Source organism: Cynara cardunculus (genome assembly GCF_001531365.2).
Source record: "Cynara cardunculus var. scolymus isolate 2C chromosome LG 17, CcrdV1, whole genome shotgun sequence".
Lineage (NCBI taxonomy): Eukaryota > Viridiplantae > Streptophyta > Magnoliopsida > Asterales > Asteraceae > Cynara > Cynara cardunculus.
This window is the reverse complement of record NC_037544.1, coordinates 8,874,252-8,888,526: the sequence shown is the minus strand read 5'-3', so window position 1 is coordinate 8,888,526 and position 14,275 is coordinate 8,874,252. Positions and strand designations below refer to the sequence as shown.

Here is a 14,275-nt window from a genome sequence, read left to right as displayed (position 1 = left end):
TCCATATTGTATACAGCTCAAGACATTTTACAATGGGTTGAATCTCATTACAAAACAAATGCTCGATGCTACATCAGGAGGAGCTTTCACAGCTAGTACCTATAATGATGGATATGATATCCTTGAAAAGATTTCTAATAATAATGGAAATTGGGTTGATCCACGTGCACTAGTACCACGTAAAACAGCGGGAGTTCATGACATAAATGCTTTTACAGCATTGAAGACACAGATGACTGCAATGACCAACTTGATTAAAAATTTAACAAAAGGTCAAACAACACAATCTATAGCTACCGCACATGCTCCAATTGTTGAGTCGGTACAATGTGTGTATTGTGGTGGAGGCCATCCCTTTGAGCATTGTCCATCTAACTTTGAATCAGTCAACTATGTGGGGAATCAAAATAGATCAAGACCATTCTCTCAAACATACAATCTTGGGTGGAGACAACACCCAAATTTTTCATGGCACAGTCCTGTTTTAAACCCACCAATGAACAAACCCCAAGGGACTTCATAATTCTAACCACATCAAACCCAACAACATCATCAGGGACAAGCTCCAAACCATCACCAAAATACTTTTCATCAATAAACAAATCAGTCATCTTTCCAAAACAAGTCTAACCAATAAGTCGAATCTTCTACTTCTTTGGAAGCAACTCTGAAAGGATTCATAAACCAAACCAACACAGCCATGAACCATCAGAACACTGCCATAAGATCTCTAGAAATACAGATTAGTCAACTTGCACCTAAGGTAAGAAATAGAGCTGCAGGTACCCTTCCCAGTGATATAGAGATTCCAAAGCTAATGATGAAAGAACATGTGAAGGTAGTGACTTTAAGGAGTGGAAAGAACCTCGTGGATAGTGAACCTATGAAAAAGTCTATTGAACCCCATGACCCAATTGAGATGGATGTCACAACATCTAGTTTAGATATTGTCACAACCACCTTGAAAGATAAGGGAAAATCAATAGAAATAGGACCACTTCCTAATAAAGCAGACTTCCCCTTGTTATTTCTAAATGAAGGCAAAAAGAAGGTATCATTTCAGAATAATATTGGAACATCTTCTTCTGAAAGTAACAAGAATGTTGAGTCACCAGTCCCTCATAATGAACCTATCATCATCGAGGCACCCCCTAGTCAGTCCCTTAAGAAACCAGTCATAGCCCTTATTCCTCCTTATATTCCTTTTCCACAAAGGTTGAGGAATCAGAAGAGGAGTTGCGATTCAAAAAGTTCGTTGACATTTCAAACAGCTACATATCAACATCCCATTGGTGAAACTATTGAAAAAATGCCAAGTTAGGCAAAATTCCTCAAGGACATTTTGAGTAAGAAGAAGAAACTGAACGAATTTGAGACTGTGGCCCTAACAGAAGGTTTTAGCACCCTCCTTTCTAATAAAATTCCCCCTAAACTCAAAGATCCCGGGAGTTTCACAATTCCCTGTTCAATAGGTGGGAAGGGAATTGGAAAGGCTTTGTGTGATTTAGGTGCCAACATTAACCTCATGCCCTTGTCAATATTCAATACCTTAGGCATAGGTGAGGCTAGACCAACCACAGTTAACCTTCAGTTAGTAGACAAATCCATAGCTCACCCAAAAGGAAAAATTGAGGATGTATTAGTCCAAGTGGATAAATTCATTTTTCCAGCTGACTTCATCATTCTTGATTTTGAGGCTGATAAAGAGATAACAATCATCCTAGGAAGAACATTCTTAGCAACCGATAGGAATTTGATTGATGTTCAAAAAGAAGAATTAACTATGAGGGTGAATGATCAGGATGCCATTTTTAATGTTTTCAAATCCATGAAATACCCTGATGAGAAAGATAAGTGTTCTAACTTAAGTGTCATTAAGTCCTTGTGCCACAAAAAAGGAGTTAAATCTATGTTAGATTTAAGCAAGACTGAAGTTGTTGAAGAGATAAGACATTGAGAGGAGAGGGAGATCACCCTGTTGCAAGATACCTTTGCTTTTGATCAATTAGAAAGTGAGAGTGGAAAGACCCATGCCACTTTTATTGAGTCACCACCAGACTTAGAGTTGAAATTACTTCCCTCACACCTGAAATATGCATTTCTAGGAAAAAAGGAAGATTATTTGTCATTATCTCATCCACCATAGAAACACATCAGGAAGATCAGTTGGTAGACTTGTTGAAACTACACACCAAGGATATTGGATGGACCATCTCTAATCTAAAGGGTATCAGTCCTTCAATTTGTCAGCATAAAATCATCTTAGAAGATAAGAGTTTCACTTCTATTGAACCCCAAAGAAGATTAAACCCAATCACGAAAGAGGTTGTGAAGAAAGAGATTTTAAAATGGTTGGATGCGGGCATAATCTATCCAATTGAAAGCATCTCATGGGTAAGCCCAGTACAGTGTGTCCCTAAAAGGGAGGTGTCACTGTAATCTTAAATGAGAAAGATGAGCTCATTCCTACAAGAGTCGTATCTGGTTGGAGAATTTGTATGGACTACCGTAGACTGAATAAGGCTACTCAAAAGGACCATTTTCCTTTAACTTTCATAGATCAGATGTTAGACAAACTAGCTAGAAAATAGTACTATTGTTTTTTAGACAGATACTCATGTTACAATCAGATTGCAATAGCCCTAGAAGACCAAGAAAATACCACTTTTACATGTCCCTATGGTACCTTTGCTTTTAGACGAATGCCATTTGGTCTGTGTAATGCTCCCACCACTTTTCAAAGATGTATGATGTCCATATTCTCGAACATGCTTGAAACTTCCATGGAAATTTTTATGGATGATTTTTCTGTATATGGTACATCATATGATCAATGTTTGAAAAATCTTGAAAAAAGTCTTGAAATGTGTGAAGCAACTGATTTGGTTTTAAATTGAGAAAAGTGTCATTTTATAGTCACAGAAGGAATTGTTCTTGGTCATTTGATTTCAAAAAGGGGAGTTGAGGTTGATAAGGCAGAACTTGAAGTAATTGAAAATTTGCCTGAACCAACCACCGTCAAGGGTATATGAAGTTTTCTCGGACACGCTGATTTTTACAGAAGATTTATCAAAAATTTCAAAACCTTTGTGTTCATTACTTCAACATGACCAAAAGTTTGATTTTAGTGAGAAATATAGAAATGCATTTGACACTTTAAAAAAGGCTCTGGTTATTGCAACCGTGATTGCTACTCCAGATTGGAGTAAACCCTTTGAGATTATGTGCGATGCAAGTGATTGGGTTGTGGGAGCCGTTTTGAGATAAAGAAAAGAGAAAAAATTTCATTCCATCTATTATGCAAGCAAAACATTGAACGAAGCACAAGTGAACTACCCAACAACAGAAAAAGAATTATTGGCTGTGGTTTTTGCTTTTGAACGATTTAGATCATATCTGATGGGAACAAAAATCATTGTGCATAATGATCATGTTGCCATCAAATATTTGATCTCAAAAAAAAGATGCAAAACCTAGACTGATAAGATGGATTCTATTGTTGCAAGAATTTGATCTTGAAATAGAAGATAGAAAGGGAGTGGAAAATCAAGTAGCAAATCATCTATCTAGATTAGAGAAGCATACTACTGATTTGAAAGACATCATAGAGACTTTCCCTGATGAAAAAATCTTGATGCTAAAGCAATTGGAATCACCATGGTTTGCCGATATAGCCAATTATTTGGCTTGTGACATTAAACCTTCTGAGTACATTTGGTCTAAGCTCAAGAAGCTTTTCCATGATGTAAAATTTTACCTGTGGGATGATCCATTTTTATTTAAAATTGGTGCAGGTCATGTCTTGAGAATACGCATTCCAGAAACAGAGGTAACAAAAATCCTGGAAGATTGTCACAAGGCACCATATGGTGGCCACTTTGGTGGACAAAGGACAACAGCCAAGATATTACAATCTGGCTTCTTTTGGCCAACAACTTTTCAGGATGCTCATAATTTTTCCAAAAGATATGACGAATGCCAGAGAAGTGGCTCAATTTCTTAAAGGAATGAAAAGCCTTTGAATGGAATTTTGGAGGTTGAATTATTTGATATTTGGGGAATTAATTTCATGGGACCATTTCCTCCCTCTAATAATTGGCTATACATTTTAGTCGACGTTGACTATGTGTCAAAATGGGTGGAAGTAGTTGCATGTGTTTCAAATGATGCAAAAACCGTGGTTAAGTTCCTCCACAAACAAATATTCTCAAGGTTTGGTACCCTAAGAGCACTGATCAGTGACGAGGGTACTCATTTTGTGAATCATTTGTTACACGGAGTTCTTGAAAAATACAACATTGACCACAAAGTTGCCACCGCATATCACCCATCAACTAATGGATTGGCAGAACCTTCAAACCGTGAAATAAAAGGAATTTTGGAAAAAGTGGTTAAACCAAGCAGAAAAGACTGGGCTTTTAAATTGGATGATGCTTTATGGGCATATTGCTTGTCGGTTTATTCAACTTTAGATTTCAACACAAAAATAGAACTCGGCGCAAGTATACACCTTGAACTACTGTCGTCTCGTAACAAGTAATAATGGTATAAGTACCAGATATTGTTCCCCACATAGATAGCTTGTAAAGTTCTTCAAAAGTCCAGTTTATAAAAACTAGTTTCAGATGGCGAAACGAGGGATTTGATTTATCTAAAATTGGGTGATTTGATTAACAACTAAGAAAAATATCAATCTTAAAAAGAAGCACAGGTTGCAACAGTTGATTAAGACATTAAATAAATGATTCAGCAAAAAGGTGACATAGCATTATTGTCACAATTATCTAAAATTAGTAAATGATTTTATATAGTTATGACAGTATCAACTATCGGGTCAGACGGCCTCCCAAGAGCACACACCGGTCAACGTGCTATCGATACRATATCATTTATGTTAGACGTCGTGAATCCTAGCACAACACAGTGTTACCATCCTACACTGTAGGAGTATAGCGTTTGTCAGACACTAAAGCTATTTATAGCCTTCTCCTATTACCTCAGGTAATGAAAGTCAATACATTTCTATACACAAAATTAGTTGCCAATTAATTTTAATGTAATCATCAATTGAAATATTAAGCATATGAAACAAATAGTAGACTATAATGCTAATAAGACACCTTTGTACTTTCACATCGGCTTTGGTCTTAATTTCCCGTTATACCCCAAGCTAAGGCGTTAGCCCATCATTGCTCGGTTTCTTCTCTCGAAAGATGTAAGGACTGATAAATAAATAACTGATACGGAAAAGTAAATTGCAGAAAGTAAATTACAAGAAATGGAAATACTGGAATTTAAAGTATTGGAAAATTAAATGACTGAAATATAAATGACTGAAAGTAAATTGCTGGAAATTAAATGACTGGAAAGTAAATTGCAGTAAAGTAAAATGCAGAAATGTAAAAGACTGAAATATAAAAGACTGAAATGTAAAGGACTGAAATGTAAAAGACTGAAATATAAAAGACTGAAATATAAAGACTGAAATATTAAGGACTGAAATTAAATTATTAATAACTAAATATTATTAATTAATGTTAAACTAAGACATGATGTATGACAAGTGCTTGATGAGATGGAGAAATGACTAATGAATGCCTTGAAAATAGAGTTTGACTTTAAGGAAGAAAACTTGGAAGCCAAGTAACAAAACTTGCAACACAAGTTTCGTTACAAAGACAGAAAATGTTACTTGCAAACTCTTAAAAATAGATTATTTAGTCTACGTAAATTAGTCGTGAGCCACAAAGAATGAAATCAAGTGTAAAGCAACAGAAATCGACTAATTCGTAACTTGTAACAAAAGTCAGAAAACGTAACGTAACTTGGAAATAAGAACATGAATGAGATGAAGATTAAATACGAGTATTTGAATTAAACTTGAGAGCAATCACAAATCCACTTCACAAAAATCGGTTCTTGATTGGGAGCAAGAAAACCGAAAGCATGAAACCGAAAATAATAATTTAGAGATTAAATAACACAAAGATCATAAGTGTTAAATGGTAGAAAGCATAAGAAAGTGTAAGTAAAATCAAGGTTTAAGCCTCTATTTATAGGCTAAGGGAGTTTGCTTAATGGGAGCCACCTAATAAGACAAAAGACTCTTCAAAAATGGGCTTTGACTGGGCCCAAAGTTGTTGACCACACATCCATTAAGGAGCAGCCCAAGAATTCTCGGCCCAGGCAAAAGTGCATCTCACGGACAGGTACTACAGGATTCTGCCACACCTGGTCCTATAGGACTGCTGCAGGATTTGCCCCAAAAATCATCAAAAACCTGCATAAACAAGGGATTAACATTAGATATGTTATATTACTACTAATATATGAAAATGACATAAAAAGACTCAACTAAGACACTAATGGGCAAATAAAACAAAGGAAAATGGTTAAGAAAATGATGTAATAAGGTTAATAWAWTAACACTTATCACACCCCCAAACTTGAATTGTTGTTTGTCCCCAAACAACATAAAATGACAAATTAAAAGACTCAAATTTTTAATAAACTAAAAAAATGAGCATAAACATTCCATAGCCAAGGTATGCATATTTTTGAATTTTTTTGAATGAAAGTGTTATACCGTTGACTTGATGCTTGATATCCATAGTCCTTCATAAACCTAGCTCCCCCAAACTTAGGTCTTTCATATTGCCAAACCATAAACTAGCCTATATTTCTTTTGTTATACTAGATTCAACAGATAAATTGGGACTTTGAATTGGGTTTTGCATTTGGCTTTTTTTTTTTCAATGCATGCCTTTTACCTCATCTCACTTTTTCACTCCATAGCACAATTTTACTGCTATGCATCTCATATTGAGGTATTTTAGACACTTTGGTCTTTTTCAAACATTCTGGTGTACTTTGACACTCTTTTGCATGCATCAGACATGGAACTTTGTTCCTTTGAATTAATTTTGGTCTTAATGCATATGTTTCATGAACTCTATAAAGTGTTTGGTACTTTATGCATATGTTTCATGAACTCTATAAAGTGTTTGGTACTTTTAGGACCCTCCCCCAATCTTAAGGGAAACAATGTCCTCATTGTGAGTGTAACAAGGCTACAAATTGGCCAAATTGAAATGAATGCCCAATTGAATCAAGTGAAAGCTTTGGAAATGGTTGGCTTGTTCTAGAGGCTCAATTTAAGACAAAGATGGTTTAAGCTTTGGATTATTGTGGCTATGGCATCAAGTTCAAACATTTGTACAACAAATTCATTATTTATTCTATTTTTTGGTGCATATATGGCTAAAAGAAAATATGCTACTTAAAATCAGTGCCCAAAATCCTAAAATGAAACAGAAAAGCAAAGATGATCAATACAAGTGTAATTGATTATCCTTAAAAGGAAAAAAAAACTCAAACTGAAAACAATTGAAACAGAAAAGCAAAGATGAGAAGTCAAAAGTGTGACTTGGCAATCTTGTGAAAATAAAAGGACTCAAATACTCAAATGAAGGATTTTAAACAAAACCAACAATCCAACTCCTAATCAAATTGACTCTAGAGTAAGGATGTGGTACCAAGGATGAGCTTCAGACCAAGATAGTCAACCAAAGGATTGTATTACCATACAACATGGTAACATGAAACTAAACAATGGTCTTATCATAACTCATGGAGGTTAAATTGAGTGCATTAAGCTTGGCTCTCTCTCAAAACAGTAATACCAGCCATTCAACCTTTAAGAAACAGCAGAATTAAGATCCAATACAAACAGATTATGCTAGATATGACATGGTCAAAACTGCAAAGAAAAGATATGAGAAAGATTGCATAAAGGTTAAAACAGCAAATGGAAAGAAAAACACAATCATCATACAGGCAAGCCTAAGTCCTAAGACTGTTAACCAAGACATGCCTGATGTGATCAAGACATCAAAAATTAAAACAGCAAAGAAGTACTAGGATGATGTCTTAAAACAGCAAAGAAACTTTGAATGAAATGGTAGTCAACAAAACATAAGTATTAATCTACTAATTAAAACAACAAACAATTCTCAAGTGAGATGAATGAAAATAAACAATTAAGAGGTTTAAAATAGTGAACTGTATGAGCCTCTTTTACAAGATTAAAACAGTAAAGCAAAACAGCAAATCAAAACAGCAAATGAAAACATGCATTGCATGAGTCCTTGTCAAAGATAAAATAGAAACTCAAAAACTAATTAAGTAAATTCTGTTATAGCAAACAGAAATGGAACAGGTAAGGATTAAAACAACAAAGTAAAATGTAACTTATTTCTAAAAACAGCAAAACATACTAAACAAGAATAGCAAATTCTTAAAACAGCAAACAGTAATTAACTAATGAAAACAACAAAGATAACTATCAAACTTAGACCTAAAAATAACAGAGTCTAAATCTAAAAACAGTAAAGCAAAATTTATGTTAAAACAACAAAATAGATATCAAACAAAATCTAAAGAGTACACAGCACTCTAAAGACAGCAGAGTACACATGTACAAGACCTTTTTCAATGAATAATGACAGACACAACTCTAGGTATTAGAAAACAACAAACAAGAACTAACTGGACCTAAAAGTCATAAAAACAGTAAACTATATATATGAAAACAACAACTCAACAAATGCTTTTTAAAACAGCAAAATAAAAGGAGCAATCTACCTAAAAACATGCATAACTAAACATCAAAATATTAAAGGGTAAGAAGGTAGAACCTGTCCTACTCAGACTGAGTAGGAGAGTCTGAGTGCTGTAGCAAAATGGACTTTGGTGGAGGTGGGAGCTTGAATGAACTCTGTGATTTCCCATGCTTGGAAGCAGTTCTAAGTATCCTCTATTTCTGCATTTTGTACTCTGCCCATTGCATTCTTTTCCTCTTCAAAATGTCAACTTCCTTCTTCAGCTCATCTACCCTTTTCATCAGCTTGTGGTGTTTCTTTACAATGGTTCTCTTTAAGGCATTGGCATGATCCTACATTGCCTTCAACAATTCAACCTTTAGGGCTGCCATGGAAGAAGTTGATGCATCTGGTTGTACCTTTGCATTCACCCTCATCAATCTATCCAAATTTTTCTTGTCTATGGAGGTCTTCTCCATAGACATCACATCTTTGGGCAAAGCTAGGACTTGGGCCTTTTGCATAAGCCTATGTATCAAGGAAGGATAAAAGCAACTTGCCATTTATCCTTTCTACACATGCCTTGATGTTGGAGCTTATCATCCTCCCAACATCAAATGGCCTAGCCTCTAAAATACAGTAGATGATCAAAACTCCTTCTTGGCAAAGATTTGTGTCAGGGCTAGTAGGGTGAATTGTGTGCCTCATGAAATAGAACCATAAATTGGCTTCAGGCTTCAAATATTGAGTTTTTAGAAGCCTAGACCTACCCTTAAAACTCCAAACAGCCCCTTCCTTGGCTATCCTAGCTAAGTTCAAATCAAACTCCTCATCAGAGCACCCATCTATTAACCTATCTAGCTCAGAGTATGAAGGTGGTATGAGCTATAGTAGGTCATTTATGGCATTGGGTGAGTATGAAATAGGGGTCTTTCTCACTCTTAAGTCTACCCCATCAGTGATAGCTACCTCAGTGTAAAACTCCCTAACCCAACTAAGATTGTATTGGTTAGGTGTGTCACACAGAATCTCCCATCCCAAAGAATCTATTGTGGCCTTGGTGGAAGGATTGGCCAACAATAGTTGTTGTGAAAAACCCTTTTGCACCCCTCTACTTTCTCAGAAAATTGTAAGTAAGTTTTTCTTGCTAAGGGTGTGCTAAACAAGTTCTTGGGTTTCAAAAAGATACCTGGCCCTTCCTCAAATTGTTGCTCTGGCCTCTTTCTTCTTCTTGATGCCCTTTCCTCAGCCTCTGGTCTCTCACTACCCTCTATCCTTCTCTTTAAACACCTAGTTTCAACTTTACTCATTCTTCTCTTCCTTGCCACTTTCTTTCTCAAACTAGCCCTTGTATCAACCTCCTCCCTTTCTTGCTCAACATGTGGGCTGCTATGCTCAGGGCTATGATGAGCAAAATGTGCACCCTCATAATAGTCATGAGTCCCAGAGTGTATAGGGCTAGTGGGTTGGTTTGGACTAGGTATGAATGGTTGAGTGAAGTGGGGTGAGGGTGGTGGTGTTTGAGTGACAGGGGTGTTTTGTGGATTAGATGGGTGTTCATTGTGTTCAAAGAGTGTAAGGCTTGGATTAGTGGGTGATAGACCTAAGACAAAGTCTAGTTCTTGGATAGATACAGTAGGTAGCAAAGGGATAACAGGTTCAGTAGGTGTAGATGGTGTGTTTATCGGTTTAATAGGTGAAGGTATTGGGCTTGTAGTGGTTGTTTCAACAGGGGATGGTCTAGAAACTGTTTTGGTAGTGGCTGGATGGTCAATTATGGTAGGTTCAACAGTGGTAGATGAAATAGGAATAAAGGTAAAATGTGGTGAATCCATGAAGTTGAATTCAATGGGTGTGTCTCTAGTGATAGTGGGTGCATGGATAGTGGTAACAGGTGGTTGAGCAGGGGATGGATCACACTCTGGTTCTCTCCTAATCATCCTAACCATGGTTGCCAAAGCAGCACTAACAGAATGCTAAAAGGATGAATTTCCCTTTTTAGGTGCTTGGGCAGCCATAGAAGGTTGAGTTTGGATCATGGCAATACCAGGGGCACAAGTTGTTGTCCTTAGCCCCCAAACTTCATTAGAGGCAGCAATGGCCTAATCCACAGATTTTCTTAACATAAAGCCAACACTAGCTTGAGGGTAAATAGGAAAGCTAGATAATAAATCCATAGTTAAGGGTCTTGTGATTCTCAAACCTGTTTGAAGCGTCTCTGTGATGCTTGGAGGTATGCTCTGAGTACTCACTTGAGTTGCTGCATCTGCCAGTGTATTCAAAGGGGTAGAATCCTCTTGTATTGGTTTGCTTGTACTTCCTTGAGCAACATGTCTCTCGGGTGGTGAATCACTATCATCAGAAAGACTGATCACAATGCCCTTCTTCTGCTTAATGGGCTTGAAATTGGTAAGGCCTTTGGCTCTGCTTCTGGTCATTCTCAGGGTAGCTTGGTAATGTGCTTGTGGCTGTGGTTGTGGTTCAATCTTCACAACTCTTTGGGGTTGAGTTCTAGCTTGAGGAGGAGATTGGGGTGTTCATTTGGCAAATGGAACCTGCCTAAAAGGAATTGCATTTATGGGTTCCTCCTCACTTTCACTAGACTGATCATTGTTATTTATAGGGGGAATGGAATCTGATTCTCCCTCTCTTCTTCTTGCTCGAGATTTGAGAATGGCCATACAGATGGAACAGGGGAATGGTAGTGGTTCTTGGAGCAAAGAACAACAATGGATGTGAACAGTGGTTTGCAAAGAACCCGAGTGGTGTATGAACAGTGATTAGGGGTTTTTAAAGCCTCTAAACTTAGTCTCCAAGATTGTAGCTTTGAAAATTTCAAAATTTTCCCTGGATGATTGACAGTTATCGAGCGACGAGTATAATTAGTCAGAAACCGTACCTTGCTTAGTAATGCCAGTTCACATACAGTCTTTTCTCTCTGAAAATGGTTGCTTGGGATTAGCTATTGCTTACGGGAAGTGGTACAATGGAGAGGAAGGTACAGTGATGGAGTGAGTTGAGAGGTTGAAGATGAATAGACAGTAACTGGTACAAGAAAAACGCGGGCTCTTGACAGGCCGTACCAATATGCAGGCTTCGATCTTGGGCTTCTTCCGCGTGGGCTTCCTATACGCGGATTTTACTTTGGGCCTCCCTCTTCGCGGCCTTGGATGCTGTCCTACTCTCTCCAAAATGTCATCCACAAGGTCCTGCATGGTAATGCTGTAGAACTGATGGTACTTCTTCTTTTAGGATGCATCTTCTAATCACCTGATCTGCATAAATTTTAAACAAGAAAGGGTCATCCCATAAATATTTCTTTGAATCATAGATGAGCTTCTTTCTTTGATACTTATTAAATTCCTTGGGAATAATCCCATAAGCTAAGTGATTAACAAGATCAGCAAACCAAGGCACTGTAGTATGATTAAGAGCCAAAATTCTTTCATCTGGAAATACTTCACAGATGTCACTACTTTGCACTGGTTTGTCTTGTTTTTCCAATCTTGACAGATGGTCGACCACTTGATTATCCACCCCTTTTCTATCAATGATCTCCAAATCAAACTCTTGCAAAAGAAAAACCCACCTTATTAGCCTTGGCTTTGCATCTTTTTTAGAAATAAGGTACTTGATGGCAGCATGATCTGTATGAACAATCACTTTGGTTCCCATCAAGTATGATCTGAATTTTTCAAAAGCAAAGACCACAACTAATAATTCCTTTTCAGTAGTGGTGTAATTGATTTAAGCATCATTAAGAGTTTTGCTTGCATAATAAACAGGATGAAAAATCTTTTCTTTCTTTTGACCTAACACTGCTCCAACTGCCCAATCACTAGCATCAGTCATTATTTCAAAGGGTTTGGACCAATCAGGTGTTATTACCACAGGAGCAGTGACCAATGCTTCTTTTAAAATGTTGAAAGATTTTCTACAATCTTCATTAAAATTGAAAACATGGTCATGCTGTAATAATAAACAAAGAGGTTTTGATATTTTTGAAAAGTCTTTAATGAACCTCCTATAAAAACCTGTATGTCCTAAAAAACTTCTGATCCCCTTTACGGTTGTTGGTTCAGGCAACTTCTCAATTACCTCTAACTTTGCTTTGTCAACTTCAATGCCTCTTTTGGAAATTAAATGCCCTAACACTATACCTTCTTTTATCATAAAGTGACATTTTTCCCAGTTGAAAACCAAATCTGTTTCTTCACATCTTTGAAGACTTTTTTCAAGGTTTTGCAAACACAGGTCATATGATGTCCCATAAACTGAAAAATCATCCATGAAAATTTCCATGGAGTGTTCTAACATATCTGAGAAAATAGACATCATACACCTTTGGAAAGTGGCAGGGGCATTACAAAGTCCAAAAGGCATTCTTCTAAAAGCAAAAGTTCCATATGGACATGTGAAAGTAGTCTTTTCCTGATCATCCGGTGCTATGGAAATCTGATTGTAACCGGAGTAGCCATCTAAGAAATAATAAAACTCTTTTTCTGCTAGTCTGTCTAACATTTGGTCTATGAAGGGTAATGGAAAATGGTCTTTTTGAGTGGCTTTATTAGGCCTTCTATAATCCATACATATCCTCCAACCAATTACTGTTCTAGTAGGTATAAGTTCATTCTTCTCATTTGGTACAACAGTGACTCCACCCTTTTTGGGTACACATTGCACAGGAGTGACACAAGTACTACTAGCAATAGGATAAATTATGCCAGCGTCAAGCCATTTTAAAATCTCTTTTTTGACAACCTCATTCATGACAGGATTGAGTCTTCTTTGAGGCTCAACGGAGGTGAAACTTTTGTCTTCCAAAATAATTTTATGTTGACAAATGGTGGGACTTATCCCCTTCAGGTCAGCAATGGTCCATCCTATGGCCTTGGTACGAAGTTTCAACATGTCAACCAATTTTTCTTCTTGGTTAGCTTCTAATGATGATGAGATAATGACTGGCAACTTCCCTGAATCTCTTAAAAAGGCATATTTCAACTGTGAGGAAAGTTGTTTTAACTCTAAATTTGGGGCAACATCTAAGGAAGGAACAAGAGTTTTCCTATCCTCAGATTCTAAAACTTCAAAAGTAGCAGAGTCTTGGGGTGTTTCTAATTCCTTAAAATCTTCCTATTCATCACTATCAGTCTTAGATAAACCTAAGATTTCCCCCAAACTTTTCTCTTGACACCAGGTTTCTATCATACTTAAAGCAGAACATTCTTCTCTTTCCTCCGGGTACCTAAAGGAACTAAAAACATTAAAAGTCACTTGTTGGTCTTGGACTCTCATGGTTAATTCTCCTTTTTGTACATCTATCAAGGCTCGGCCAGTAGCTAGGAAAGGTCTCCCTAGAATGATGGGAATGTCCTTGTCGACTTCAAAGTCTAGGATGATAAAATCAGTTGGGAAAATAAACTTAACCTGAACTAGGACATCCTCAATCTTTCCTCTAGGATAGGCTATGGACTTATTAGCTAACTGAAGAGTTACAGTTGTAGGTCTAACTTCACCTATGCCTAGGGTATTGAAGACAGATAAAGGCATCAGGTTTATGCTAGCACCTAAGTCACATATAGCTTTTCCTATCTCTTTCCTCCAATTGAACAAGGGATTGTAAAACTTCCAGGATCTTTCATCTTAGGAGGAATTTTACTGGACAACAAAGCACT

The 14,275-nt window shown here is 36.9% G+C and overlaps 2 protein-coding genes across 2 annotated transcripts in view; both read right to left on the bottom strand.

The window, feature by feature from the left end:
• Positions 1-6,272: 6,272 nt before the first annotated feature.
• On the bottom strand, positions 6,273-11,038 carry LOC112499838 (mucin-2-like). The gene is made up of 3 exons (XM_025103115.1): positions 10,853-11,038; positions 9,790-10,576; positions 6,273-6,280 (listed from the first exon to the last, which is right to left on the bottom strand). The coding sequence occupies exons 1-3, from the start codon at positions 11,036-11,038 to the stop codon at positions 6,273-6,275; spliced, it is 981 nt and encodes a 326-aa protein (XP_024958883.1).
• Positions 11,039-12,602: 1,564 nt separating this feature from the next.
• Positions 12,603-14,275, bottom strand: part of LOC112499837 — a gene marked incomplete at its 3' end in the record, with an annotated part of 3,260 nt that continues 1,587 nt past the window's right edge. Inside the window, exon 2 of the mRNA XM_025103114.1 lies at positions 12,603-13,733. Coding sequence (XP_024958882.1) covers positions 12,603-13,733 — 1,131 coding nt within the window. The remainder of the gene's footprint in view (positions 13,734-14,275) is intronic.

Excerpts from the sequence above, each read along its gene's own strand:
- LOC112499838 (XM_025103115.1), bottom strand. The coding sequence starts at position 11,038 with ATGACCAGAAGCAGAGCCAAAGGCCTTACCAATTTCAAGCCCATTAAG. Across the intron at positions 10,577-10,852 it reads TGGCAGATGCAGCAACTCAA|CATTCTGTTAGTGCTGCTTT; the intron begins GTGAGTACTCAG and ends TCATCCTTTTAG.